The 27,136-nt window shown below is 50.8% G+C and overlaps 1 protein-coding gene across 3 annotated transcripts in view; it reads right to left on the reverse strand.

Annotated features, from left to right (window-relative positions):
- FMNL3 (formin like 3) overlaps positions 1-27,136 on the reverse strand; it is a 55,641-nt gene that overhangs the window by 8,925 nt on the left and 19,580 nt on the right. For 2 of the 3 annotated variants that reach the window (XM_059935845.1, XM_059935844.1), the window contains exons 2-11: positions 12,566-12,649; positions 10,427-10,507; positions 10,074-10,150; positions 6,825-6,908; positions 3,911-4,063; positions 2,587-2,695; positions 2,321-2,397; positions 1,875-1,968; positions 715-789; positions 24-134 (exon numbers count right to left, since the gene is read on the reverse strand). In XM_059935845.1, the coding sequence (XP_059791828.1) occupies positions 24-134; positions 715-789; positions 1,875-1,968; positions 2,321-2,397; positions 2,587-2,695; positions 3,911-4,063; positions 6,825-6,908; positions 10,074-10,150; positions 10,427-10,507; positions 12,566-12,649 (945 nt within the window). The remainder of the gene's footprint in view (positions 1-23; positions 135-714; positions 790-1,874; positions 1,969-2,320; positions 2,398-2,586; positions 2,696-3,910; positions 4,064-6,824; positions 6,909-10,073; positions 10,151-10,426; positions 10,508-12,565; positions 12,650-27,136) is intronic. The other variant, XM_059935846.1, reaches the window with a different exon arrangement.

Here is a 27,136-nt window from a genome sequence, read left to right on the forward strand (position 1 = left end):
GTGAGGACTCCAGCCCAGCTCACCTGCAGGAACTCCTCCAGCCCCAGCTTTGTAAACTCATACTGCAGGTGGACCCGGAAGTTCATATCCTCCACCGAGTGCACCACGATGTTGATAAACTGCATGCAGGCCACCTGGGGAAGGAGCAGCCCAGAGGGGCAGAGAGAGCCGAGACATGGAGGGGAGGCAGCTGTTAGAGCCAGCATCATCAGGTGGATAATCAAAAGGAGTAAAAAAGGTAAGTCTTTCAGGGAGCAATAAGAGAATTTTAACTTAAAAAACATCAAACTTAATATTCATTTTATGAAGACAAGTAAATTACATGAGAAATAGGTGTAAATGAAGATTTGGCTGATTTCCTTTGCACACCAGCAGGTATTCCTTGAGACAACCCTACTAGCTGTATACCCTAGACTGAAGGGAAGTGAAGCTAGAGGAAAAGCTGGGGAAGAGGAAAGCAGCTCAGAAAGGATCCAAATCAGGGACAGTACGGCCACACAAAGGGGGAAAGGAGGTAGACCCAAGACAGAAATTGTCCTGGAGTTTCTCAAAGCTTTCTGGGGTGAGTGAGTGAGTGGACAAGGAGCATTTACTGAGTAGAGAACCACTCGAGGTCCTACACAGAACATCAGAGTACGCTGTTGGCCCAGCCCCTGTTCTCAAGGAGTAGGCGGCCCGGCTGGGCACGCACCTGACCCAGGACCAGCTCCTCACCATGAAGTCGATGTTGCTGTCCTCATTCCGGAAATACTCCATCAGCTTCTCAAAGCGGTGCAGCTCCTTGCATACCTGAACAAGCAAACTTTCTCAGTAACAGGATCTGTCCCACGCAGAACCCAAGCCCCTGAGTCCTGGTTCCCAGGAACATCCAGCAAAGGGACTGGTTCAGACCAAGTGTAACCACAGTTCTTTCTATGTAACGGGTCACTTGGGACATGATAGAAGAAAGCCTGGGACCTGGCATCTGCTCTGGGTCCCTGAGGGAGCACACTAAAGCGTGGGCCCTTAGTCTGGGCTCTGGGTGCCTCTGAGGGTAGGCCAAGAAGAAACACAGGGGTCTGGTGTTGCCGAGCTATTGAAGGAAAGAGGGAGGGTGGAGGAAGGTTGGAGGCCATGGCCGAGGCAGGAGGCTGAAGTCCTAGTGGGGACGCAGGAGAGAGGCCTGGGTGCAGGAAAGCCTCTGTGCTGAGAGGGGTCCAGAGACTCCTCTGAGCCTCTGGCTTCAAGGAGGAAAAGCCATTTCCTGGCTTGAACAATGGATGCTAGGGAAGAGGTCCAAAAAGGAGGAAGAGGTGGGACCAGCAGCTGCAGCTGTATGTCGAGGAATCCTACGTTCAAGCAGATGGGGGTTTCAAAGCCAGGCCCAGAGTCTGGGGAATTCCAAGTCGGAGCTCCCTCTCCCCTCACCAACGACAGCCAACACCCCAGGAGGACCCCTGCTTGCCTTCTCCTCCCACTACAAATATAACTGCCTCGGGTTCTACCAGTGGGTTCACTGCCTCAGAACGACCTGGGGAGCCTGTTAAAGCACAGATGGCCAGGCCTCCCAGGGGTCTGTGCATTTAACACAGGCTCTTCAGGTATTCTGCTGCACAGCAGGTTAGAACTGCTGGACTATAGCCCTCAAGTGAGGGCATCCTTCGCTGGCCAATCAGGAGCTTTCCCGACACAAGATCTAGTAAGAGTGAAGTTTGGGTTTTGGTTTAAAAAAGCAGGGGGCAGACTACCTAGCTAAAAGCACTAGGCTGTTAAAATCCCTAGGATGTGTGAGATCACAGGAAAGGGCGCTTACCTACCTGGCTCACACCTCCTCCCCGCCAAACACACACACACACACACACACGCACGCACGCACGCGCGCATAGGAAACTGACCTCTTTGAAATTGTCAAAGGCAGCAAGAATGATTTCATGACCTCCCCGTACCAAACACACGGCTGCCAGGAGCTCTAAGACAAGTGCTTTGGTCCTAAGGGGTGGAGAATGAAGATTAACACCCTAGCCCCTGACCCTGGCCACCACACAGCTCACTTCCACAACTGGGTGAGTCCTTTCAAGAGAGTAGAGACAGCCTCGGTGGTGAGGGAGAGGGTGGGTTTGGGAAAGAAGGCAGGGGAAGGCAGGCCTTCTCCCTCCCTGAGCTGTGTAGACCAGAGGAGAGCAGAACACTCCTCCTCCAGCAGAGGTGAGGGGCCAAACCAAGGCGCTGACCTAGGCCACAGGACCTGAGGCCAGGCAGGACTTCTTGGCAGGGACAAGTGCAGCCCAGTTCTCCAGAGTCCTGGGCAGAGCGGGGAGGAAAGGGGAGGGAAGGAACTCACCTTGGATTCTTGTTGTTGAGGCTGAGCGCAATCTCATTGACAGCGTGAGGGTGGGACATGACCAGGTTGAATCCATACTGTAGCAAGGGGAAAGGACAGAAGGAGGGGAGACCATGACGGTGGGGAAGGCAGATCCCAGCCGGAGCTCCCTGACTGCAGGCCCACCAGCAAACTTGTCTTTTACAAGCTGGTGCCTTCCTAGCTCTCCTGGTGTGGGAGATGAGGCAGAAGAGGCAGAGCACCCGTGGCTAGTGCTGTCGCCTTACCTGATAGTTCATGATGGCTCTGAGACAAAGGATACAGACGTGGACGTCATCCTTCTGGCTCACCAGGCGGGAGTTCTTCAGCGCCCTGCGCCCAGGGAGAGTGCTATACCTGGGGGAGAGGGGCTGCTGGTGAAGGGTCTAGAAGCACTTGCCATCACCCAGACAGCAGGCTGCCCCTCAGCAGCAGAAGAAAAGGGGGATGGAGGACCTTGCACCAGCAGCCCAGAGAGATGCAAGGGGTGCAGGTGCAGGGGGCAGGGCGCTCCACTGTTTTCACCTCCCTGGAACAGGTCTTTGTCAGTTAACTATCCAGGATCCCAGCATTACAACCAGTGCCCAAACCATCCTAAGCCCAGACGTCCTCCAAAATACAACACGAGGTGTGTAGGCCTTCCTAGACCTCAAGATGGGTCCAGGAGACATTCACCTGAGCCATCCTTCCTCCTCCTTCTAGTCACTGCATCTTTAACACATTCCCTGGGGCAGGGGCATCTTAGCTCCCATCCCACATCTATGTCCTAGAAAAGACAGAGCAGACCCCAAAGGCTATATAGAAGGGCTAGGGACTACATCTGACTGCCCCTAGTGATGTTTCATGGAAAAAAAAGGAAACACAAGTGGTATCTGCTCGTGCATGACTAGAATGGGCAAAACCCAAAGAAGACTAGGAGAAAAGCATGGCTGAGAGACAGAGGCCATGGAAAGGGCCATAGGACCCAAAGGAAAGCCTCCCTCTGTAAGAGGGGCTCTCAGAAATCATCCGGTCCGTCCACCTGCCTCCGGGCAGGATGGCTCTTCAGATACTACAGACAAATGAACACGCTGCAGCCTTGGAGGAAAAAAAAAGGCCTAAAGGAAGAAGTGAAGGGAAGGTGAGCAGCAGTAGGTTGGGTGGGAGCTGGTCTCCGGGCAGCTGATGGGGCTGCGTGCAGAGCAGAGGGAAACAGACATGAGGGCAGGTGCTGGACCAGCTGGTGAAGACTAAGGAGCTGGGTGAGGACAAGCCCTGCCCAGAGGCCTGGAGGAACGGCAGAGTGAGAATGGTGAACGGAGGGGCCCCCAGAGACGGGGAGAGGAGAGGGGAGGGCTGGAACCCCAGATGGGGTGGGCACAGCCGAGGGTGATGTACTTACCCAGGACAGATCGCTGGGCAGAGTCAAGGAGACAGAGAGGACAGACCAGAGACAGACTGGCAGGCAGAGGGCAAGAGAGCTGAGCCTGGAAGCAAGAGTGAAGGGAGGAGCATGAGCACTCACCGCTGTCACCCAAGACCTGGACGGGGACGAGGGTGGGAGGCAGGCGGGCAGAGCGAGAGCACACATACCGGAGCACAGACTGGCGCGCAGAGCGAGCGAGGCTGTTGGTGAAGGGGGCTGACAGGGCGCTGGGTGGCTGCAGGTCCTCGATGGACCTGCTCCAGGACCGGAGCTTGTCAAATGCACCATCGTCACCACTCTCCAGAGCCTCAAAGTCAAACCTGGAGCAGGAAAGGACACAAGCGCACACACAGGAGAAATTCAGTGCCAAGCCGCCCGGCGAGCCCACCCCCGCCCTTTAGACGTCTAGGGCAACAAGAAGCAAGGGCAGCAGAAGAGAAAGCGGAATTGGGCAGCAGAGACCCAACCCTGGTCAGGAGGGCTGAGTAGGGCAGAGTAGTCACCGGCAGCAACCAGGAGGGGGATCTGAGGAGATGCGGGTGCTGACCGAGGCCAGCCGCTGCCCCCCACTGGCCTCCAGGAGTCACCTCCCCACGGGCCCGAAGGGACGCGGGGAGCTGGCAGTCTTTCTGCACTCCCAGCCATAGAGGGGCATCTCAGAGAAGCTGCCGCTCCCCTTGGAGAATCCGCCCTGCAGAGCAGTGGTGGGGAACAGGCCAACTGAAGGGATTACTAGGGGGCAAATGGCAGCAGCCAAAGGGGCCTCTCAGTGCCCTGAGGGTGGGGCCCGGGTGGCTCTGGACTAGGTTCACGAGGCCAGGTCTGAGTGGAAGGGAACGGGGGTCCCGACAAAGCCAGAGTGGGACAGGCCTCTATGTTCAGGAAAAGCACCATGGTCTCATCCTAGCACTGGGTTTTAATGACCGGGTTTTCTTTCCATGGTTCTACTTAAGGCTTCTAGGTTTTTCTGGTTTAGAGGCTCCTTGGGCTTCAGCTTCCCTCGGGGAAGAAATCACAGGTCGAGGGTGTGAACTGGGGTCCTTAGTCCCCACAGGAGTTGGGATGGTTTCTATGTCACTTCCTGCTTCTGGGACCAGACATCTCCCACCATCAGCAGTTCGGGAGTGTAGCCAGGGCAAGGAGGACAGCTCAAGATCACAAACCCACAAGGCCTTCTCCTTTACATATCCCCACATCGGGATCTACCCCCTCTGAGAAACAAGCCCCACTCCTCTTTCCTGTCCTCTTCCCCCAGTAGGTCACCCAGGACTGAGCAAGCATTTCCTACAGGCTCTTCCCCCAAGGAGGCTTCTGCTCAGACACGCACAGCCCCAGGGTCAAAGGCACAGAGGCCGAGGCTTTCTGAAATAGGAAGCGGTATCTGCAGATGCCTGAGTGTTCCCAAGGAAGCAGGAGCAGACTTCAGGATCCTGACGATCACATGCTTAACGGGGCTCTCAAGTAGACATCAGGGGAGTCTCCCGGACAGGGAAACCACTTGCCAGTGGTTTCCCTCCATGAATAATAGTATTCCCCAGAGCTGGGATGTGCAGTTTACAAATAAGTGCCTTCACTCAAACTCTACTTGGCTTCGCTCTTTTCCCCTCAACCCTTCCCAAAACACACACTCTTACCTCACCTGCTCAGAGTCTTTCTTTTAAAAACACAGTCAAAGGTACTGCTGTGGACACTACAATACTGAGGTTCCAGTGTATTTTGGTTTCAAGCAGCTGGAATTTGTTTGCTTTTGAAACAAGATATGCTTATTTGGAAAAATAATCTACATCTTTTGCTATAAAAGCTCTGAATTTAAAAAAAAATCGCTTCAGCAAATGTTTTTCATTTCTTTCTATAAAAAGAGTGAGTTTCTTTTAAGGGATAGGAGGATCATGAGGCTTGACTTCTGTAGGGACGGGAATGGGGAGTGGGCCACTCTTGGTTTTAACAGGGGATGACCTGGAAAAAATGACAAAGGCCAAACCTAGGAGAGGCATTAGTTCGAAACCCTAAGCAGATGAGGGTGAAAACCTGCTGAGGAAGGAGAACAGCCCAGGGGAAAAGACAGTAGCAAGAAAAGTGGAAGTCGAGGCTGGGGCTGAGTCCCAGAACTGAGGAGTTCCCCAGGACGCGGGACTTTCAGCGCTAACACTCGGGAAAGTCACGGGCAAACCGGGATGATCAGTCACCCGAGGGCTGACGTAAGCCTTGGGTCTAAGTCTGAATGTGTTGGCCATGCCATGAACGATCAATATAATCCCTCTTTCCATATATTTAGGTAATTATGGAGGGAACAACACCTTAAAAAATAACAATTAACAAATAAAAAGCAGCTACCACAGTATAGACTATGTTCCAAATACTACAACTGCTTTACACACATTATCATCTAATCCTTATGGCAACCCTGGAATATGGATCTCCTCTTACATAAGAGGCCCTCAGCAAACCTGCCTGAGGTCACACAGACAGTAAAGGACAGAAGAGACCCACACCCAGCTTTGGGCTTTGTCTTAACTTGAAAGCCCTCGTTCCTTCCACTACCCCACACTGCCTTCTCCTCTGCGCTAATTCACTTCCAGCTGCCTCCAAACCCCCCACCTGCTTGAAAAAGGTTACTGAATGCTTCACTTTCAGTCTGCGTCAAAGGTCATGCTCACTGCTCCTGGGGTGACCTGGAGTAACCCTCTCACAACTGGAGACCCAAAGTTGCTTCTTGAAGACTTAGCTCTCCCAAAGCAAACGAATCCCACAGGGCATCTCTCCCAGAAGCCAGGACATTTCCTTGGACGGCTCCCAGCATGGAGGCTGGATCCTTTGGGCTCGGATTCTGAGCTCCCGTTCCACATCTCTCCTCCTGCTCCCCAAAATGCACCTTCTACTCCAGTCACCTGGCATTCTTCACTGATCTCAGACAGCCCCTTGGCCGCCTGTCCACTCCCACGCTGCTGCCTGGGTCCTCCCCTCCTGCCTGGGGTTCCCATTCCCACCTTCACTACTGCAAGCTCACCCTTCCTCGTCAAAGCAGAATGGGACCATGTCCTTCCTCACCGTTCCCCAACCCTAGTCCCAGGTGGTACTCACATGACGGAACATTGGGCAAATGACAGGTAATCCACCAGCACGTCCAGGCCTTTGTTTTCATCATTCAGAAACTCCCGCACCCACCTACAGATAAAGGAAACATAGTGGAGGGGTCTGCTAAAGTGGATTGAGGGGGAGGAGGAAAAGGTGCCTCTGACAAAACGACACCCCCTCCTGGATCCTCTGGAACTCAGCACCAGGCTGGGAGAATTCTGAAGATCAAAGCCTGTGGCAGACCCAGCCATGGTCACGTCACCGGCCTGGACCGTCCCTAGGCGGGAGAGCCAGGGATGAGGAAAGGTACAGGCCTTCCAACACCATGTTAGCCAAACCAGCTTTCAGGAGCCCCCTCCTCAAGGGCCAGGGCCCCACTCAATCATTTTCTAGGTCTCTGGTGTCCAGCACGTGGCTGGACGCACCGTCCTGATGCCACGTTCCTGGGAGGAATTGAGGGTTAGACAGAGCATTTACTGTAGCCCTTGTGCAGAGCTGTTTCTGACAGAAGCCAGCAGGTCCCCGACTTGACAGAAGTCTCAGTTAAAAGACAGGCAGGGAGGGTCAAAGAGAGTCTGGAACAGAGGCATATTGGGCCAAAAGGCTCTCCACCAAGGAAAGGTATTTTGGGAAGTAGTGAGCAGAGGGATACGTGGGACTTCAGTGTTTTGTCAGGGTGAGTCTGGCAGAATAGGAAAAGGATGCGGGGACAGTCAGGAACTCAAGTAACCCCAGAATGGCTCTGGCCACTAAGAGGGTGAACCAGGGAGGCAGGAGGGAAGACAACTAGGCACCCTAAAGACAGTGGACATTTTCACCCTTCTGCCTTCAGGCCTTTTGAACTCAGACATCCCTGGAAGGAAAGTCAGGAGCGAGTCCCAGGACTGTTACAGGACAGGCTCATTCTCGTCCTATAGATATACAGGACCCAGAGAGACATAAAACTCTCAGGATGAACCCTGACTCTCCTGTGCTCTGTTCCCTCTGAGCGTCCAGGTGTCCTTCTAGGCCAGCTGCGCCAAACAGCCCTGCAAGGCCGCTTCTCCCCCACAGCTGGAACACCAGCGCCATGTTTGATGGCCACACCCCGGGCTACAGAGAGAGGCTGGGCCAGAGCACCAGGCCCGGCTCAGATCTGGCAGCAGGCTCTGGCTGAGGCTGACTGACACCGGAGCTGCCTGAAGTTAGCTTCCTCTCTGGGGGCCGACAGGCCTCCCGTTTCCTGTCTGTCTGCGCTCCAGCTCCCCACCCCCTTCTCATTTCCTGTCTGAGTCTACACTGCTATTTTCGGGATCTTGACACTTTGAGGAGAGGTTAAAGGGCACTTAGGCAAGGCCGCAAAACCAATACAAACCAGGGAGAGGAGGAGCAGGAGAGGCTCTGGAATCCTACTTCCCAGCCCGCCCACTCCAGGCCCGAGCTCCCATCTCTGCAGGCCTGGGGCTGATCAGCCTGCTGCCGAAGCAAGACCCTCCTCTCCCTACCTTGCCCTGGGCTCCTACTGCCCTGAAGCACCCACACCCCAGCCTGACAGCCTGACAAACTCTTCCTGCCCCAGAATCCGGGACAGATCCGGGCCCTCCCACATAACTCTCCCAGAGAAGCCACAGTCCGGATGACAGGAGCTCCTAAAATGCCAGACACTAAGCTGCTCCTGGGAACCAAGGACCAGGTCCAGACCTCTAGCTTGTGTGCCAACTGCCAAGAGGCCCGGGCCTGGGAACCATGCTGCTCTGGCCCCAGCTCCTGGCCAATGGCCAGGGCGGATGGCACCAGGTAGAAGGGGCAGGCAGAGGGGACTGCCCCGCACTGCTCTGTGGCCCTCTCCTGAGAAAAGCAGACACCCATCCTCACGTAGCAGGACTTAATAAGGAAGGCAGGAGGGCCTGAGAGAGAAGGGAGCGGGGAGGGGTAAAGGCCCTGTGGAGCAATGCAGGGTGGTAGACGGTGTCTGGAGCTGCCATCTGTGTCACTCTTGCTCTCTCACGTGGGGTAGCTGATGAGGCTTCTGCAGTTCTTCCTTTCCTTCTGAGGAGCTTCACCAAATAAAGGTGAAGGCTTAGTTACACATTTCCAAACAGGTCAGTTCTCAATGTCTGGTTCACAGATGAGGTGTGAAAGCCAACTCTGGCCATCAAGCACAGCTACTGAGGCCAGGAACTGTCCCTTTCCTGTTCTTTCCTGTGCCATTTCCCCTACAACTGTTGCTGAGGCAGCTGGCTGCATACACGTAGCCTCCATAAGAACCCCAGGCAGCCTCAGCCCTGGGAGGGGACAGGAGGGGAAGGCGTATTATGTCATTTTGCTCTTTCTACCCCTGCTCTCAGAAAGCCCAGGACCCTGGGGCTGGAACCTGCCCAGAAACCTCCACCCCGACCCCAGGCTCGACTTCTCACTTGTGTAAGCTCTCAATGTCCATGCCAGGCCCCTCGGTCAGGCCTGTAGCCCTGCCTGCAGTTCTCCATCAGGTGTCCCTCACTGTCCTTGGTGTACATACACACACACACACACACACACACACACACACACACTCTCTCTCTCTCTCTCTCTCTCTCTCTCTCTCCCACTTTCACTATATTTACTCTGGCTGGTTACGGTTTTATAAAACTGAGACCACAGCCGTCTTTCACTGTATCTCACGCATTAGCCCTCTGTCTGTTCAGCAGGTCCCGGTTCCCCACTTCTCTGGCAAAAAAGACTCATGTAGTTTCTAGGGGCCCAGTCAATGGGTTGGCAGTACCCTGGTCAGTGAATACGGAAGGTGTTCAGCTCCTGGCCCCCACTGCCTTAGATCTTCCCTGGTACTTCAGGAAGCTGCTTCTGCTCATGAACTAAAATTGTCTTATAATCAAGCAAATAATCTTCCGGGCACCAAACAGTCCATGAACTAGGTCTCGGCTACCCAATGCAGCACACTCCCCCATCCCCAGCCTTCTCTGGGCCTCCCCTGGCCCAGCCCCAGGCCACAGGCAGACTCCAGTCTCAGCTGCTGTGGGAATGTCTTCCACTCAAAGCCACAGGCTGAGGACCCCAGGAGAGGCCCCAAGCTTGCCAGCAGCATCCAGTCGGCAGCTGGCAGAGCTGAGGGGGAGAAGAGCCAGAAAAGGAACAGTCTGAAGCTCTCTGGGGAAATAAAAGCCATTCAAGAGGCAAATCTGCCCCATGGCAGGGAGATGAAACAGGCAAACTATCCTCAGTGGACACCAGGTCCTAAGAGGCCAGGTGAAAAGGCTCTGATGGTCAAATCTGACTCACCCAATGTGGTTGGTACGAAGTGAGATCTCCAGCTCTCTCAGTACTTTGGTTGACTCCTGCACTCTTCTCCTGAACTTCTGTAAACATGGAATTTTCTGTCACTGATGGAGGTCCCCAAGCCAACTTTACAATACAAGCAAAAGGGGTAGGAAAGGAAAGGGAAGGCGTACAAGAGGGCAGTTAGAGTCCTGCCCTCTGTTACTAGCCAGCCACTCCAGGGCCATGGCCTCAGAACACAGAAACCCAACTCCCATTGCTCAGAAGCAGTCCCAACCCAAGTCAAACGGTCTGCCCCTAAACCCCACAGGACTGTAAAGGGCAGCAAAACGGGGCCTCCCTGCCTCGCACTTCACCTTCCGAGTTACGCTGGGGTCCAAGAAGCTCTGGAGTTTCTGGATGTAAGTGTGGGGAGGATTCTTCACCTGGAATCGTTCCTGTAAGGGAAACACGTGTGTGTACACAGACACCCAAGGTTCTGAGGGGGGTGTTGAGGAAGTAGGGCACTCACAGTGTTTGATGTGAGGCGACGCCTAAAGTTATCACCTGGCCCTTAACATCACCCAAACCATAGGTTCCCCTTCTTGACTTATCCTCAGCTACTTCTCATCTGTTGCCATCTTCTCCTCCTTCAATTAGTACTCCCTGAGCCTAAAATATTTTTCTACATTAAAAATTATTTTAAGAGCCTGCTGCTTGCTAAGAAGATGCGGGGATTACGTAGCTCTAAACAGCACCCAAAATAAAGACATGATTGGGAAATGTTGTTCACTTCCTAGCCAGCTAATGGACAGGGGTTAGCAAGGCGAAGGGGAGGGGAGCTAGGCCTTGTAGAAGCCAACTTTCTCAGCCCTGAGTCCAGACTTGGGACTGGACTGGTTTTGCTGTGTTAACACAGCTCAGGAGTGCAAACACACTTTCTGCTCCTTGCCCAGGTCCCAGGCCCCAACAATCCAAGCAACCCCAAATGCTGCAGGCTGCTTTCAGCAAGATCACTGCTCCGTCCCCTTCCACACAGGGCACAGGCTCCCCATTGTGGCCCAACCCCCTCATCTGACCCAAGGGAAAACTCAGGGAAAACTCAAGCATTCTGGTCCTGTAAGGGCCTCCACAACAGAGATATCTGAAGAGTTAGGGGCTGGAGAGGGTCCAGGAGAATGATATAATGTTAGGAAACAGAACCTAAAAACAAATGAAAGAAAAAAAGGAAAGGTTTGAGAAAGAGCTGACATTATGTGACCTAGAAAAGACTGAGAGATTATCAAAGAAACTCAGTACCAAAGGGCTACTGTTCTCCAAACCCCAGGTAGCTGCTCACCGTGCTCACCAACTCCTCTTAATGCAGAACTCAAGGAAATGGGCCTTCCCTGGAGAAGGAGCGACCTGGACTAGGTTCTCTGAAGCATGATTCTACCTTAGGTCAAGCAGCATGACTTGGGAAGCAGAGGAATAGTTAGCACAGATGGAGTTGGCGGCCTGAGCCCTGACTCCATCACCTACCAGTGAAAGGCAAGTTACTGAGCCTCAGGTTCTCCTTCTATAAAATGTAACAGTGCCTTCCTCAGAGGGTTTTTGTGAGGATTAAATATTTCTACATATATATGTGTGTGTGTGTGTGTGTGTGTGTGTGTGTATATATATATATATATATGTATATATATAAAGTGCTTGGTCCATAATAAGTACTCAATAAATGTTAGCTACTGTGATTTTGTTCAGGGCTTGAAAAAAATTATGTTTATGACAAAACTCCATCAGAAAGTGCTGGGTAAACAGACTGCCTCCACTCTGTGCCAGGTGTTTCCATACCTCCCAAGAGGTAAGGAACTAAAAGCCAACTCTCCAGCAGTGCAGACAGGCCTGTCTGAGTTCAGAAACTCATGACTTGTGATCTTCAAATGTGTGCAGGGGAAAGAGCAAGGCCGCGGGCATTAGTTCTTGATTCTGAGCTAAGTGATAATCTCTATTTTCTCTTCTGGCTCTAAACACTTTCATGTAGGGAGAGCTTCCAATCCTCATGTTCTGAGATTTGGGAACAGGAGACTAGAGGACTGGGGCTTCTCATTCCTAGAGGCCTGTAAATAATGGGGAAAATCCTGCTATTTGCCAGGTCTGGAGCAGAGTGAGAGAAAAATGGTGCTTTGGATTTCCCAGCCAGGGACAGCCCTCACCCTGGGGAAAGGCAGAAACAAGCTCTGCTGGGAAAAACACCAAACTCCTCCACAGCAGACCCTATACCTCAGACCTACACAAACCTCCTCGAGGCTGCTGCTCACTGGGAAGAAATCAAGACAATGCTTTGTGGCAGCTATTGGCCTACCAGCCCTGTCTCTGTTAGGAGAGGCGTTTTGGAACAGGAAGTAAGCATGGACTGAGGCTACGCCCAGGCCAGGGTTCCTCAAGGAACCCCAGAGCTGCAGTCAATGCCCACGGTCCTGCTGCCTCGTCCAGCTCAAGACCCACCCCCACTTCCGGACCCACCGCAAACCCCGTACCTGGTCACAGATCAGATCCCACTTCTTCTCGTTGTCATACTGCCGCAGGAGCCGGGCTTTGTCAGGAGGCAGGTTCATGGAGCTCTGAGGAGAGAACCTGAGTCAACAGGGCTGACAGGCTTCCCTCAGGCCTGGTCCCTCAGGCTTCACCCTGACACTCTGTGGCTGACAAGGAAGGCTCAGAGAGGCATGACCATCCTCCTGCTTCCCCTTCATATTTGCTTCAGCTTGGTTGAGCAATGTTTTCCAAACCACAGGTCGAGGAATCAATTTAGTTAGTCAAGAGTAATTTTATTTTAAATGAAAATGAACAGATTGGTTATCAGGGGGTGGGGGGGAGGGATAAACTGGGAGATTGGGACTGACATATACACACTACTATACATAAAATAGATAACTAGTAAGAACTGGCTGTGGGGCTTCCCTGGTGGCGCAGTGGTTGGGAGTCTGCCTGCCAATGCAGGGGACACGGGTTCGAACCCTGGTCTGGGAAGATCCCACATGCCACGGACCAACTGGGCCCGTGAGCCACAACTACTGAGCCTGCGCATCTGGAGTCGTGCTCCGCAACGAGAGGCCGCGACAGTGAGAGGCCCGCGCACCGCGATGAAGAGTGGCCCCAGCTCGCCACAAATAGAGAAAGCCCTCGCACAGAAACGAAGACCCAACACAGCCAAAAATAAATAAATAAATAAATACATTTATTAAAAAAAAAAAAAAAAAAAGAAGAACTGGCTGTATAGCACAGGGAACTCTACTCAATACTCTGTAATGGCCTATATGGGAAAAGAATTAAAAAAAAAAAAGAGTGGATATATGTGTATTTATAACTGATTCACTTTGCTGTACGCCTGAAACTAACATGATATTGTAAATCAACTATACTCCAATAAAAATTATATTTTAAAAAAGAAAATGAACAGATTAAAATAGAATAGAATTGAAGATACCAGAATTCATTGTAAGTAGGAAGTATAAATAATGTTTCATGGACTTCCCTGGTGGCGCAGTGGTTAAGAATCCACCTGCCAGTGGAGGGGACGCAGGTTCGATCCCTGGTCCAGGAAGATCCCACATGCCGCGGAGCAACTAAGCCCGTGCACCACAACTACTGAGCCTGTGCTCTAGAGCCTGCGAGCCACAACTACTGAGCCTGCGAGCCACAACTACTGAAGCCTGTGTGCTCTAGGGCCTGTGTACTGCAACTACTGAGCCCGAGTGCTGCAACTACTGAAGCTCACGCGCCTAGAAGCCCATGCATGCTCCAAGAGAAGCCACCACAATGAGAAGCCCGTGCACTGCAACAAAGAGTAGCCCCCGCTCACCGCAACCAGAGAAAAGCCCCACGTGCAGCAACGAAGACCCAACACAGCCAAAAATAGATAAATAAAATAAGTTTCATGAAGTTTTGTTTCTTTTTATATGTTATGTATACACATACACACACACACACACACACACACACACACACACACAGATCACACTGTAAGATGTGTTTCTTAACACGGGACCGGGCAAAAAAGTTTGAAAGCTACCAGTCTAAACTGACAACCTTCAATCGATTTTCCCCCACGGTCTGAGAGCTGAGTGGGCTTCCTGCACCACGTATGCCCACGAGTGAATCCTGAGCCACCCACAGCCTGTGCAGATGCCACAAGTCTACCCCTTTCCCTCATATCAGGATACAAGTGAATGAGTAGAACATTAACATAAAGGTAACTGCTCAAATTTTTAAGGAAATAATTTACAAAATTTCAGGACTTTAATTATTAGTATCAATTACTTATGACACAACTCCCAATTACTTAAGACACAGTAAAGTGTCCCAACCCCTCGTTGAGACACTCTAACCTAGAGTACAGGACAGACCAGGAGTCATTTTATTTTGTTCACTACTGTTTGCTGAGTGAATAAATGAATACGAGTGTAAGTGAGTAAAAGCCAAGGCATCCATGGGCGAGCTCCACCCAGACCAGCAGCCCTACCTTCCCCTTTTTACCCCCGTCCAGCCAAGGCCCTCTTCTAGCCAGTCGGGCGGCTGCCTTGGTGGCAGGTCACAGCCCTTGCCTCCAAAGGCAGATCACTCACCTGCACCCCACCCCCAACTCCTGAATCAGATATGATCTCCTACCTGAAGTATCAGAGCTGTCTGAGGACCCACGTGACTGCCCACAAATCCGGCCTCTTCCCCCAGCACACTCAGGCCACCTGGAAGGTCTTCCTCTCATCTTTCTCTCCTTTACCTACTGCTCCAAGTTCAGCTCTTAACTCCCGGGTAAACGAAGCGTGACCACTTGGTTTACCTCTGCCCACTCCTTGACATCCTCATCCCTGGGAACATGAATCATGCGCGCCCGGGATCCCAAGGAGTCACACAGGCCCTGCATTATTCCAAAAGCAGCAGGAGTATCCTGGGAGTGGGGCCTCCATTTTCTAAGAAACTAAAAGAAAATCCTTAAACATCATTTATTTCTGTTACATGTATCTATTTATTATGCATTTATTTACATACATACTATTAAGCCAGTTGTATGCTCATCTAGCTCCTAAAGGACTGTGTCTATTCATACGATCTCCAACCCCCAATAATGTCTAACCCTGTGACAGGCACTGAGTGGAGAGTAAGTTGAGGGTAAACCTATGGTTAAGATGTCCCGGTTCTGAGCTCTGGGCCCAGCTCCTTGCTGGAAACAGGGTCACTATGGTTCAAAAAAGGAAGTAGTGTTGGCATCTCTGCTCAGTGTTTAGAAGTGGAAGAACTTAGGAATACAGAAGAGGTTAAGAGAAGAAAAGAAGGGGAAGAGACCACCACTTCACACCTCTCCCCATGGTTTCTGCTGCCCTGTTAACCTGCCTGAGCTTCCGCAGGCAGGAGGGGCTAACCGAATCCTCCCGACTGACGATGTAGCAGGGATGGCCGGACGGGCAAATACAACCCCAGATGTTCTCTCTGGAATTACTTTGCTAAGGGCCAATCTCAGCATGTCTCTGTGGATAACAGGACAGGAGCAGGAGGCCACAACAGAACAGGGACCCAAAGATCAAAGGTGGCCCAGAGCAAGTTCTCCCACCTAACCAGGGCCAGGCTGCTGCCAGCTGAGCCCAAGTGAGACCAGGCCTGGTTCTGGCTCTGTGTGCGTCCTGAGATGACTTCACTGTCATCTGCTCCTTTCTCCCAAGTCTGTGCCGTGAAGATAGAAAACAGTTGTCTGTCTCCCTTGGAAGAACGCGACTGGGCCGGGGGCGGGAGCTTGTCGCTACTGTGGCAGACATCACATCCCATCTACACCAACTTCCTCCCTCAGCCACCCACTGTCAGCTGCTGTGGCCTCACACTTCCCCACCAGGTGAACTGGTGAGAAAACGTCCCCCCATGGCTTCAAAGACGAAGCAGAGTCACCACCTTTGGGAACCCTAGCCTAAGAGCATGGAGGAGGAACCTCAGGGACCTGGCCAAACTTTAGATGCCCAGGAGAGAGGGACACCAGTGTATGGAAATGGGTGGCAGAAGCATGAATCAGCTCCGACCACAGGCCCACATCCTCCAGTCCAGAGTTCTCGGTGGCACTTTCTGGATAGTGATGGTGGTCTTCTCTGCTCCTTTGGGGCCGAAGTGTGATGGGGAAGGAGGTGGGTGGGGGAATTCCCAGCCTCCAACACTCACAAGAAGTCCATCACTGACTGGGGGGTGGGAGCCACTGGCTAGGGGGCAGGACCAGGGCCTGGCAGTTCTCCACCTGCCAGACCAGGGCATCGGGGCTTCTGCCTCCACCAGAAAACGTGCGTGAGGGCAGCAGGGCTCAACGTCCTGAGGAAGGGCAGCTTCCTGAGTTCCGGGGACAGCCAGGGAGCAAATCTGACACGGTTCCTTCTGGTCTCGGTCAGAGGTTTGTTTCCTTGACATTTTCCTGCCGTGGTTCCGCAGAGACCTCAGACTCTCTTGAGGCAGAAGCTGGGCTGAGTTCTTGCTAACTCCTCTCTGAGATCCTTGCTGAACAGAAAGGTGGTTCAGCTGTCTCGGAGCAGGGGGCACTGAAGGAGGAATCAGAGAGCCCAAGATCAACTTTGGGCTCTTCAGAGTCACAGAACCTAGTGATCTCATCCATAAGATGGAGACAATCTCACGACTTCACAGGGTTTTATGAGGATTAAATGATAAATACTTTGGGTCCGTATGTGTCTGGAACACACAGTTCCCTCCCCGCTCTTCCTAGAAACCTTGAGTAATGTTCTGACATCCCAAGGACCTGCCCTCTTGCTCCTGGCTTGTCCCTCTATCTCTGCCTCTGTCCCTCCTCCTTCAGCACTGCTTCTCCACACTCGGGGGACAGAGCAATCCCTTACTCCTCCTTTGATCCCTCTCTGGTTTCCTCTAAGCCTAGGAGGCAATGAAATACCACCGTCCTTGGGGAGGGAAGGGGAGACCCCAGGGAGATGGGAAGAGAGGGGGAAGAGGAACTCAGACTGAAAGCAACTCCGGGACTGATTCCTAAATCAGAGGGAACCAGCCAGAAGTCTAATAATAAAAACCTACAACAGGAAGAAGCAGAAAGGGGTGGATCTGATGCTTCTCCGGCAAGGCCGCTCTGGTTTACTGCCAGTTTGAGGCCAGGCAGAGTGCCCTGCTCAGGGACCAACCCCTTCCTGGGCTCTGTGGGAGCAAAAGGGCCCAGTCCCCCCAGCAAGGCTTCCTTACTCCCCACCGGACCCCTGTTGGCCCCAGAGAAGCAGAGGAGGAGGGAGGTGGCTCTGGTCGCAGAGGTTCCTTTCCCTTTCCTGCTCTGCACCCCCGGTCAGTTGGCCCCTCCTCGTTTCCTTCCCACTGCAGGGGAAGGGAAATGCCGGTAGGGTTGGAGTTTCCTTCAAAGCTGTGGCTCCTGTGCTGGGACTCACCCCTGCCTCTGTCAGTCTCCTTGGGCCAGGCCTGGGGAAAACCCAACAAACAGAAATAAGAACCACCCAAAATTCCCAGCTGCTTCTATTGGTCCCAGTCAATCATGATAAATCTCAGGAATAGAGACAAAAATGGCATAGCTCCTCTGAGGAGAGGGAGAGAGATGTCTGAACCTTTCCTGTGAGGGGGATTCTGGAGGCTTGAAGGGAAGGCAGAAAAGGGCTGTCTATTTTGAGCAAATACAGAATGTGAGTTGGTGGTTTTCTTGATGTTTTCCCTCTCAGAACCACCTCCCCACAAAGTCCCCTACGGCTGGCCACTTCTCCCCAGTGTGGTAGCCCCAGCCGCCAGGCTCAGCCCATGGGGGTGGGGAGCCCTGGGAAGCTGAGTCCAGAACTTCCCCAGAGATGAAATGAGGCACTGTCCCGGGCACTACATGCTGCTGAGCCCCAGCTCCGGGTCACAGCGGCCAGCAAAGCCTCTCGGGCATCCACAGATCAGCCCATTATACAGATGGCAGAGGAGAATGCGGTGAGGTCCCAGCTTTGGGAGTCCAGGAGACTGCTGTAGGAGCAGCTGGAGCCCTGCGTTCCCGCCCTGTGTTCCTGCCAGGATCCCCTCACATCTCTTGCCCCCAAGTCAATGGCGAAACAGGCAACACTGGGCACAAAGGGCCATGTCCAGCCACCAAAAGGACAGAGTGTTAGGAGTGGCCCGGCCTACTCTCCACGTGTCTCTCCTGGTGGGCAGTAGACGCAGCTGTGGCCAGCTGGGCACTGCTCCCAAAGGGCAAGAGCCCAAGGAGGTGGGAGGTACCAGCCCCTGCTGCCTCGGCCCCCTTGGCGGCCACAGCCAGACCTGCCAGCCCTGCGCAGTAGCAGCTCCCAGACAATGAGAGTTATTTTCAGCCAGCGCTTTAACACAAGCCAGCTGGCCAGTGTGCAGGGCGGGAGTCCTCCTCCACCCAGCCGGCCCAGACGGCAGGCCCAGCCTGTTGCTTACGCTGCTGCCGCCTCTGCGTCACTGTTTGTTTATCTCGTTGTTTCAGCACAGCTCCTCTTAATTGCCCCCCAGAAGTACAATCCTGGCAAAAGGAAACCAAAAAAATCAGAGAGTTTGATCAAAGGTCTAAGAACTAAAATTAAGAAGGTCCAGACATGGGAAACACAGCAGTCCCTGCAAACACCCACACCTTCCCCCAGCCCCGTGACTGGCGGGAGTAGTGCAGGGGAGGAAGCAGACCAGGTCGGTGGCCAGGTCTCACTGCAGCTCCCACAGACCGAGCCCAAGCCTGGCTTTGCTGCCAACCTGGGAGACGAAGCTCAGGACAGCTCTCCTCACCTGCCTCCCTCCCATCCTTCTTTTCAGAGCTCAGGTTTGGAGAAGATAACTTGAGACAGAGTCTGGAATGAGCCTGAGCCAACTGGGAAAGGCTCTGGGAGAAGAACTGTATCCTGCAGCAGAAAGGAAATCACAAGAACAGTTCATGACACTTGGCTGGAGGAAGAGGTAGCCCTGCCCGTGACGGAGTGGGATGAACACTTCAAGAACAGGAAGGGGTGGACGGCAGCAGTCACCTCCCTGGACTCGAGGCTTCCTGCCCTGGTGCTACCAAACCCCACAGCCTCAATGGTGCAGCTCCCCCTCCCTCCTCACCTCCCGCCATCTGCAGACCCATGCACAGGGGCTCATGGGTGTGACACAGCTCTAGCCACACGCACGGTTTCCTCAAGGCCTAAGCTACCCTACTAGACTTATGGGAAAATTGCTAGGGTACCTTATGACAAAAGACATCAGAAAAGTGGGTGCTCCTTGACTTAAGTGTCTGTAATGGCTTAGGTCTGGCTTTCTGGTTTTGTTTACTTGAAGCTATCACTTTGGGGACAAGTTGCCAGGGAAAAACCAGCTTTCAGAGCCCTGTCTGGAGAACGTGCTTCTGTGGTCACTGATGACTCTATAACCAGAAATGACTTGTTGAGCAGTTACGGGCCAAGTCCCTGAGCAGCCTGGAGGAAAAAGAGATGGATTCGCCAGATGTCTCAGGCTGAGCTCTGCAACTCACACCAGGGAAGTCGGGTAAAGGAGAGGTCCTAGAAGGCCAGCATCAATCAAAGAGGTGGCTTTATCCAAATACAACTATACCCCCCGAGGCCTCTTCTTCACCCTGGAACACTCCTGCGTCGGATCCTGAGCAGGCACAGGAAGTTGGCCATGTCCCCAGGGCCAGCAAAGCCCCCCAGCTCTACCCTCTGCCACACTGTCGGCCTCACACCTGACATCAGGTAACCTTGGCAGGTAACCTGGCCCTAAGGACACCTTTCTGGCCTACTCAATCAAGAAGCACACAGCCTCAGATAGAAGAACTTTTGTTAGCTAGGGGCCCCAAGCCCCAGCTTGAAAAGTCACTGCCACAGCAACTTGATCTATCTGCTGGCTCCTCAGCCCCTCCTCGCGGTTAGCCAGACCCACACAGTCCCCAGTTACGCAGAATGGAAACTATTCTGCTGGGGGCAGCTGGCTTTCCAAAGCTAAGGAGTCTTGGGGCAGAGCCTCACATTATCCCGGTAGCCAACCAAAGTCGACCCTTCTCTTCATGACATTCTGCCCTCCCGCCAGGGGAGCCCTAATAGGCAGCGCTACCTCACAGAGGACACAACATTTCTGGGGTAACATCCTACAAAAGGCATCCTCTTCTCTCTCCTCAGACCACAGCCCATTACCACTAGGACCCAGGGTGTGTCCTTCACAGGGTCTCTCATCCATACCTTCCCTTCCCTTCCATTCTCACTGCCACCATCGGATAGGCCCTTGTTGTTGTTCACTCCTGACCTTCTGGGATAACCTTCTAGCTGGCATCCCTACTTCCAAACTGCATGTGGATGAAATTTCTAAACTTCCTAGCACATAAGATAAATCATGTTTCTTTTCAGTTCAGAAATCTTCTCTCTGGGCTTCCCTGGTGGTGCAGTGGTTGAGAATCTGCCTGCCAATGCAGGGGACACGGGTTCGAGCCCTGGTCTGGGAAGATCCCACATGCCGCGGAGCAACTGGGCCCGTGAGCCACAATTACTGAGCCTGCGCGTCTGGAGCCTGTGCTTCGCAACAAGAGAGGCCGCGATAGTGAGAGGCCTGCGCACCGCGATGAAGAGTGGCCCCCGCTCACCGCAACTAGAGAAAGCCCTCGCACAGAAACGAAGACCCAACACAGCCACAAATAAATAAATAAATAAATAAATAAATAAATTTTTTTAAAAAAAAGAGATTAAAAAAAAAAAAAAAAAGAAATCTTCTCTGACTCCTTACCATTTACACAAGAAAACCTAAACTCCTTGGCCTACTGTTCTTAGAATCTTAAATAAGAAAGAGCTTCACAGGTAAGATTCTCCCTGGGTTGGCCCCAGCATCTCTGACCAGCTCATTCTCTCCTGGACTCTCTCTTGGAACAGCCGCTCTTGCCATAGGATTTGCTTTTAACTGACGTTTCCCCAATCTTCTGAATCCCTACCTATTACTACCTGACTCAAAAACCAACTCTGTGACTACCCAAAACAGCTCAGTTTCTCTTCTGAGCTCCAAAGCATAATCATATGTGAAGAATGATGTGGCAGAGACCTGCTTGTTATCCCCAATCTCTTCTCACCTTTCTTATTAATGAACCTCCAATGTTCAGCTGAGCACTTAGCAACTCAGAATTAATATATTTCTATAAACAACAAGGTCCTACTGTATAGCACAGGGAACTATATTCAATATCCTGGGATAAACCATAATGGAAAATAATATAAAAAAGAATGTATATATGTGTATAAGTGAGTCACTTTGCTGTACAGCAGAAATTAACACAACATTGTAAATCAACTATACTTGAACTTAAAAAATAAATTTAAAAAATTAAAAGAATTAATATATTTCTCATCTTCTGTAGCATTCAGGTGTGGCTATGTGACCATGTGGGATGCAAGTAGAAGTAGTGTGCACAACTTCTGAGAAGTATCATTAAAGGGAGGGAGTATACCCTTTTCTCCTTCCTCCTTCCAGCTGGTTGGAATGCAGAGGTAATGGCTGGAACTTCAGCAGCTATTCTGGACCATGAGGTGACCTTGGAAATGAAATCCAGATGAGTGAAGCAAAGAGGAAAAAAATAGCTGGTCACTGATACCATGGATCTTAACACAAATTGAATGAAGTCATATAGTGTCTTTTCATGTGTGTATTTCCTTTATTTACAACTAGAACATGAACTCCTGGAGGGTAAGGGTCATGCCTTATCCTTCTTTGAATCATGTGCAGGTGCTTAATAAATAACTGATTGATCCTGCTACTACCTCTCCCATCACCAAGTCCCTGGTTCAGTCCCTGGTTATTTCTGGAGGGGATTATCCAAATTCTTACAATTGTCCTTGCTATTTCTGGTCCCTCTCCTATAATCTGCCTTATGTGCTACAGCCCAAATCACTTTCCTTAAGGCTGCTTCTCCCTCAGCAAACTCCCACTTCTCATTCTGAGTTTCAACTCTGTCCTTCAGTTCACGCTATAAATCTAAGACACTCCCCTGACTCATCTTCTAACCAGACTCATCTTCTTAAAGCCCGCTAGACCACAAGCTCCTGAGCACAGGGACCATCATCACCAGCTTGTTTATCACTGTAGTAGGTGCTCAATAAATTTTGGGCAAATTGAATTTCCCCATACATATACTCCTCTTTTTCCTGCCCCTAAGATTTCCACTCTACATTATCCTCAGAGATCATCTCCTTCCCAATTGCCAGCCATGCCCCACATCCAATTCACAACATCCAATCCCACCTTCTCTAGCAAATCTTTCATAAGTGAGACTGGTAAGGTCTACACTCGCCCCCTAATAGCGTCTCCACACATTTACTAACGCCTTTAAAATATGTTCATGGAGTTGTAATTTATAGCTAATGTCTCTTCACCTTTTCTTGGGTGTTCAATAAATATCCTATCACAAATCTCACAGAGTGCTTAAAGCACAGAATGAGGAGCCACACTGCCCTGGTATGAATCTTGGTTCCACCACTTACTAGTGTGGCCTTGGGAGACTTACTTAATCTCTATGAGGCTCAGTTTCCTCATCTATAAAATGGAGGTAGAAATAATACTTACTTCATAGGGTTGCTATGATGATTAAAGTTAATATATGTAAAACATTTAAGTCAGAAGTAGGTAGTAAACGTTACACATAAAGCTAGCTATGGTTTTTTTGGGGGGATGGGGTTTGGATTTCTTATTCAACAATTAGCTGGAAAGTAACAATATGTCAATCATTAAGCTAGGAGCTGGGGATATAAAAATAAATACGACAGGATCCTTACATTCAGGAAGTTTATATCCAGAGGGCAAGGTAGACAAGCAAACCACGGATGAGTGCATACAGCACAGCTGTGAAACAGGTGCACATGGCACTGTAGGATCCCAAGGACGCAAAATCTAATAGACAGAAGAGTCGAGTAAGGCTTCCTGGAAGAAATGCTATAGGATTTAGTCTTAAAACATCAAGCCGGAGGAAGGCAGGAAAAGCAATGAAGCAGGGGAAGATGGTGATATGCTAGGCAAGGACATAGCAATTTCAAGTACACAGACACACAAAACACCATAAAAAGTCTGGGAGTCCCTGATTTACAATAATGGAATAAAAGTATATATGAGGAAATTACAGCAGGCAGGGAACAGCCAGATGACACAAGGTCTAGGGAACTAAGGTAAGTAGGTGGGCATGAGTAGGATAATAATGATACTACTATTAAAATGATAAAATAATGACAAAAGCTAACATTTATTGACAAAACTTTGATAAGAACTCTATATGAGGGACATCCCTGGTGGTCCAGTGGTTAAGAATCCGTCTTGCAATGCAGGGGACGCTAGTTCGATCCCTGGTCAGGGAACTGAGATCCCACATGCTGAGCGGGGCTACTGAGCCCTCGTGTCACAACTAGCGAGCCCTCACGCCACAACTAATGAGGTTGCGTGCCACAGCTAGAGAGAAGCCCTTGCACTGCCATCAAGAGCCCACGTGCCGCAACAAAAGATCCGACATGCCACAACTAAGACCTGATGCAGCCCCAAAATAAATAAATATTAAAAAAAAAAAAGGAAGAACTTTATACAATTATCTCATTTAATTCTCACAAGAACCCTATGAAGTTGGGACTAACATCATTCTTATTTTACAGGTGAGGAAACAAAGGCTTCGAAAGGCAGGCCGTGGAACTTACCCAGGGTCACACAGCCAGTAGGCGATAGAGCTGAGATTTGAATCCAGGTCTGACCCTGAGTTTGTATTCCCATACAATGCCTCTTCTGAGACAACCAATTGTTTTAGCCCTTCTCTGAACCTTTTCAAACTGCATGCATCCTTCAGGATCAATACGATCAATGCTCCTCATGAAGCCCCCTCCAAACTCTGCACACTCCTTCCCCTGAACTTCTGTGGGGCTTCCTGCCCTTGCTTCCCATCCACAATTATATTCAATCATTCCTTCAATACTAGCGTCTTCTAGGCATCATACACTGTGCCAACTGGAAGTCCTACTTTGCCTTGCGATAACTCTTGTATATTTACCAAAAAAGGGAAAACTATGGCTTATAAACGTCTACCCTGGGCCAAGCACTATGCTAGATCTTTTAATTATAAGATTTCACGAAAAAAATTACTGCACGCTCATATTACTACTCACATTCTGTATTATTTCCTGAACTAGACTGTAAGCTTTGTGAGGGCATAGACTTTCCTTGACCACACCTGTTCCTAGAGAAGGATGTCTGACACACAGAAAAAGCTTAATAGGTGCTGTGAGCTGCCTGTGTGGATGGCAGAGGCCGGCTGGGGGCAGCACTCCATCTCACCCAGTGTACCAGCTGGGGGCCCGGCTTGGGCTTTCTAGGAGTCTCATAAACCCAGGAGCTTATTATCAAAACATAAAACTTAATGAGTCCCTTCCTACATCCAGACTACATGTGGGAGGGGCATGACTCCTGCTTTATGCCCCAGCATGGGCTCACATCTGTCACCAGTCATGTCAGCTGGGGAGAGGCACTACAAGTCCTTCGTCTCTCCTTGCTTTTTCAATTGCTCTCAAATGGAGGTCCACCTCAGTGCCTCAGTGCTCCTCTCCTCTTTGGCGAGGAATCGTAAAGACCCCAGTCTGCTCTTGATCCACAAGCCACCCTCCCAACATTGTCCCTCCTCATGACTTTAAGGCCAGAGCTCGACACAGAGGTTATAACTGCCCACACCCTACCCCATCTTTGAATGCCCCAGCTTTTTTACATCTCATTTGATTGTCCAGCTAGAAAAACACCTCTTTGGAAGTAGCCTTCTGAGAGTTCCCACCCCAGAGAGACCCTAAATCTTGTCTGCTTCTCTCAATGTCTGGTGTCCTAGGTGCCATATTCACTCAGGGCCACAGATGGGGAGGAAAACATTACTGAGTGTCTCTTATATGCCAGGCACTTTTCTCACAAAATCTCACTTACTGTTCTTAATAACCAGTGGAGGTAAGTGGTATTATGCCTGTTTAACTGGTGAGAGAATTAAGAATCTGAGACCAACTGGCTCAAAGTCATACAGAAAGTGGCAGAACCCAGATTCAAACCCAGATATGTGGCCTCCAATAGAACTTTTGCCAGGGCATGGCTTTTTCCACCATACCCTGCCATCTCCTTACAAAGAAATCAAATCTCCATTTCTAACTTGGGAAGGTCCACCTGTATTTGTCTGACTGGCTTTGGTTGATCATTAAATGGTGCCTCCCTGTCCAGCAAGACTGGGTGAAACTAGCTGAACGAGGTATGTGTGCCGAACACCTGAAGTTCAAGGCTTCTGTCTCAGAGTAAGAGGGACACCGTGCAGAGCAAAAAGACAAGGGAACTCCCCTCTTGGACACCACAAGGTGACAATTCCCTCATACCTGAACGGCATTTTAAACATTCAGAGAGCTATAAATAACAGCATGGGCTTTGGAACAGAGAGGACCTAGGTTTGAATCCTGGTACTTTTCATGAGACAGTGGGAAAGTTACCAGCCTTCTCTGAATCTCAGTTTCTTCATCTATAAAATGTGAATCATAATCTCTACCTCCTATAAGAATTAAGTGAAGGGGCGAAAGAATGAAAAGGGGTTTGCACGGTGCCGGGCCCAGGAGAAGGGCTTTATAAATGGTAACTGGGAGGAGCTACTCCAAGGAGTTGCAGGTGACTCAAAGACAGCTTCTAAGCACATACATAAAATATAATTTCACAGTACTTTAAAATGCATAAAAGAGAGAGTATATACATGTAGCTGAAGAGTATAGGTTAAATATATTTATTTATACGCTTATTAATTCTCTAGGTTAGAGCAGTTGCACACACGCCCCTCCGAAAGGTAAGACTGCAAACACCAACAGCCACCCAGAGGATTCACAGGAAAGCTGGGACCAGAATCTGGGGGGACAGAATTGAGGCACTGACTAAGCTCTGCTGAGTGATCTGGGACACTTCCTCTAACCTTTGGGATGAGATTTTGCAAAGAAAGTTGTTTTTCGTGTTCCGCCTTATCTCAAGTCCCTCACCTCCCCGTTGTCTCCCAACTTCTGCAGGTTAAACCCGCCGTCTGCAAACCTGAGGTTTGATCTACCACAAATCTCTGTTTTCAGCCCCCTCAGCTAACTACTCTTCTCAACAACTGTTTCTCTCCTTGTGACCTTGCATAAGTCTCAGGAGTTGTCCCTCCCTGTCCCTGAAGGGCTGTGCTGTCTGTGGGAATAGAGAGAGAGGCATGAGAATGTTTTGGCCCCAAATTTTATTTGACCCGTAGACACCAATGACTCTCAAATATGCATTTCTATCTCAAACTAGAAATCTGGGTGTCATCCTGAATTCCTCCCTTTTCCCTTATCTCTACCTTTCCAATGTCAAATCTAATCCATCATTGAGTCCCCAAATTTAATCTTTTAAACTATTTATTGAGTCTGTCCTATCATCTCCACCATGCAAACCAGCTCTGGTTCAGGCTCCCAGCATCATCACCACACTACAAGGCCTCCCAACTCGGCTGCCCACCTCCAATTCTGATTCCCCTCCCATGGCTGCCACACTGACCCACTCACACCTCAAAATCTGACCATGCCACTCTCCAACAAAAAGCATGGTGTATGGTCCATCCGCATGGCATTCACAGCCCTCCTTACTACTCTAGCCATCCCCACCCCGCCACCACTGTCTGCCTTACACCTTACACTCCAAGAGCCCCGAGCAGCTGCGGGAGGATTCTCTGAATACATCATTCTGTCTCACCCTGATGCCGCCACTCTACCTGCTTTCTCTTCCACACTTTTCTCCAACTCCTAATTATCCCTTTAGGCAGCAGAGATTTCCTCCTACAAGCAGTATTCCCCAAGCCCTTCCCTGTGCTCCCCAGATGCTCCTGCATGTCTACACCATTGTGCTTCCCAAGCTGAAGACTGCGATTAGACGTTTAATGTGTTTGTCTTCCCCTCCAGACTGAACTCCTAGGGGCAGACACTGTCTCAGTCATCTTTATTTCTCTGGCACTTAACACAATCCTAAGTGCTCAATAAGTGCTTGCTGAGCGAATGAACACCATGCTGCACTCGGGAGTCTCTGAGGGCTGGTATTGCATTCCTCTCCCTTCCTTGTCTCCAGGCGAGGAA

Source organism: Balaenoptera ricei, chromosome 10 (assembly GCF_028023285.1).
Source record: "Balaenoptera ricei isolate mBalRic1 chromosome 10, mBalRic1.hap2, whole genome shotgun sequence".
In the NCBI taxonomy this organism is placed as follows: domain Eukaryota; kingdom Metazoa; phylum Chordata; class Mammalia; order Artiodactyla; family Balaenopteridae; genus Balaenoptera; species Balaenoptera ricei.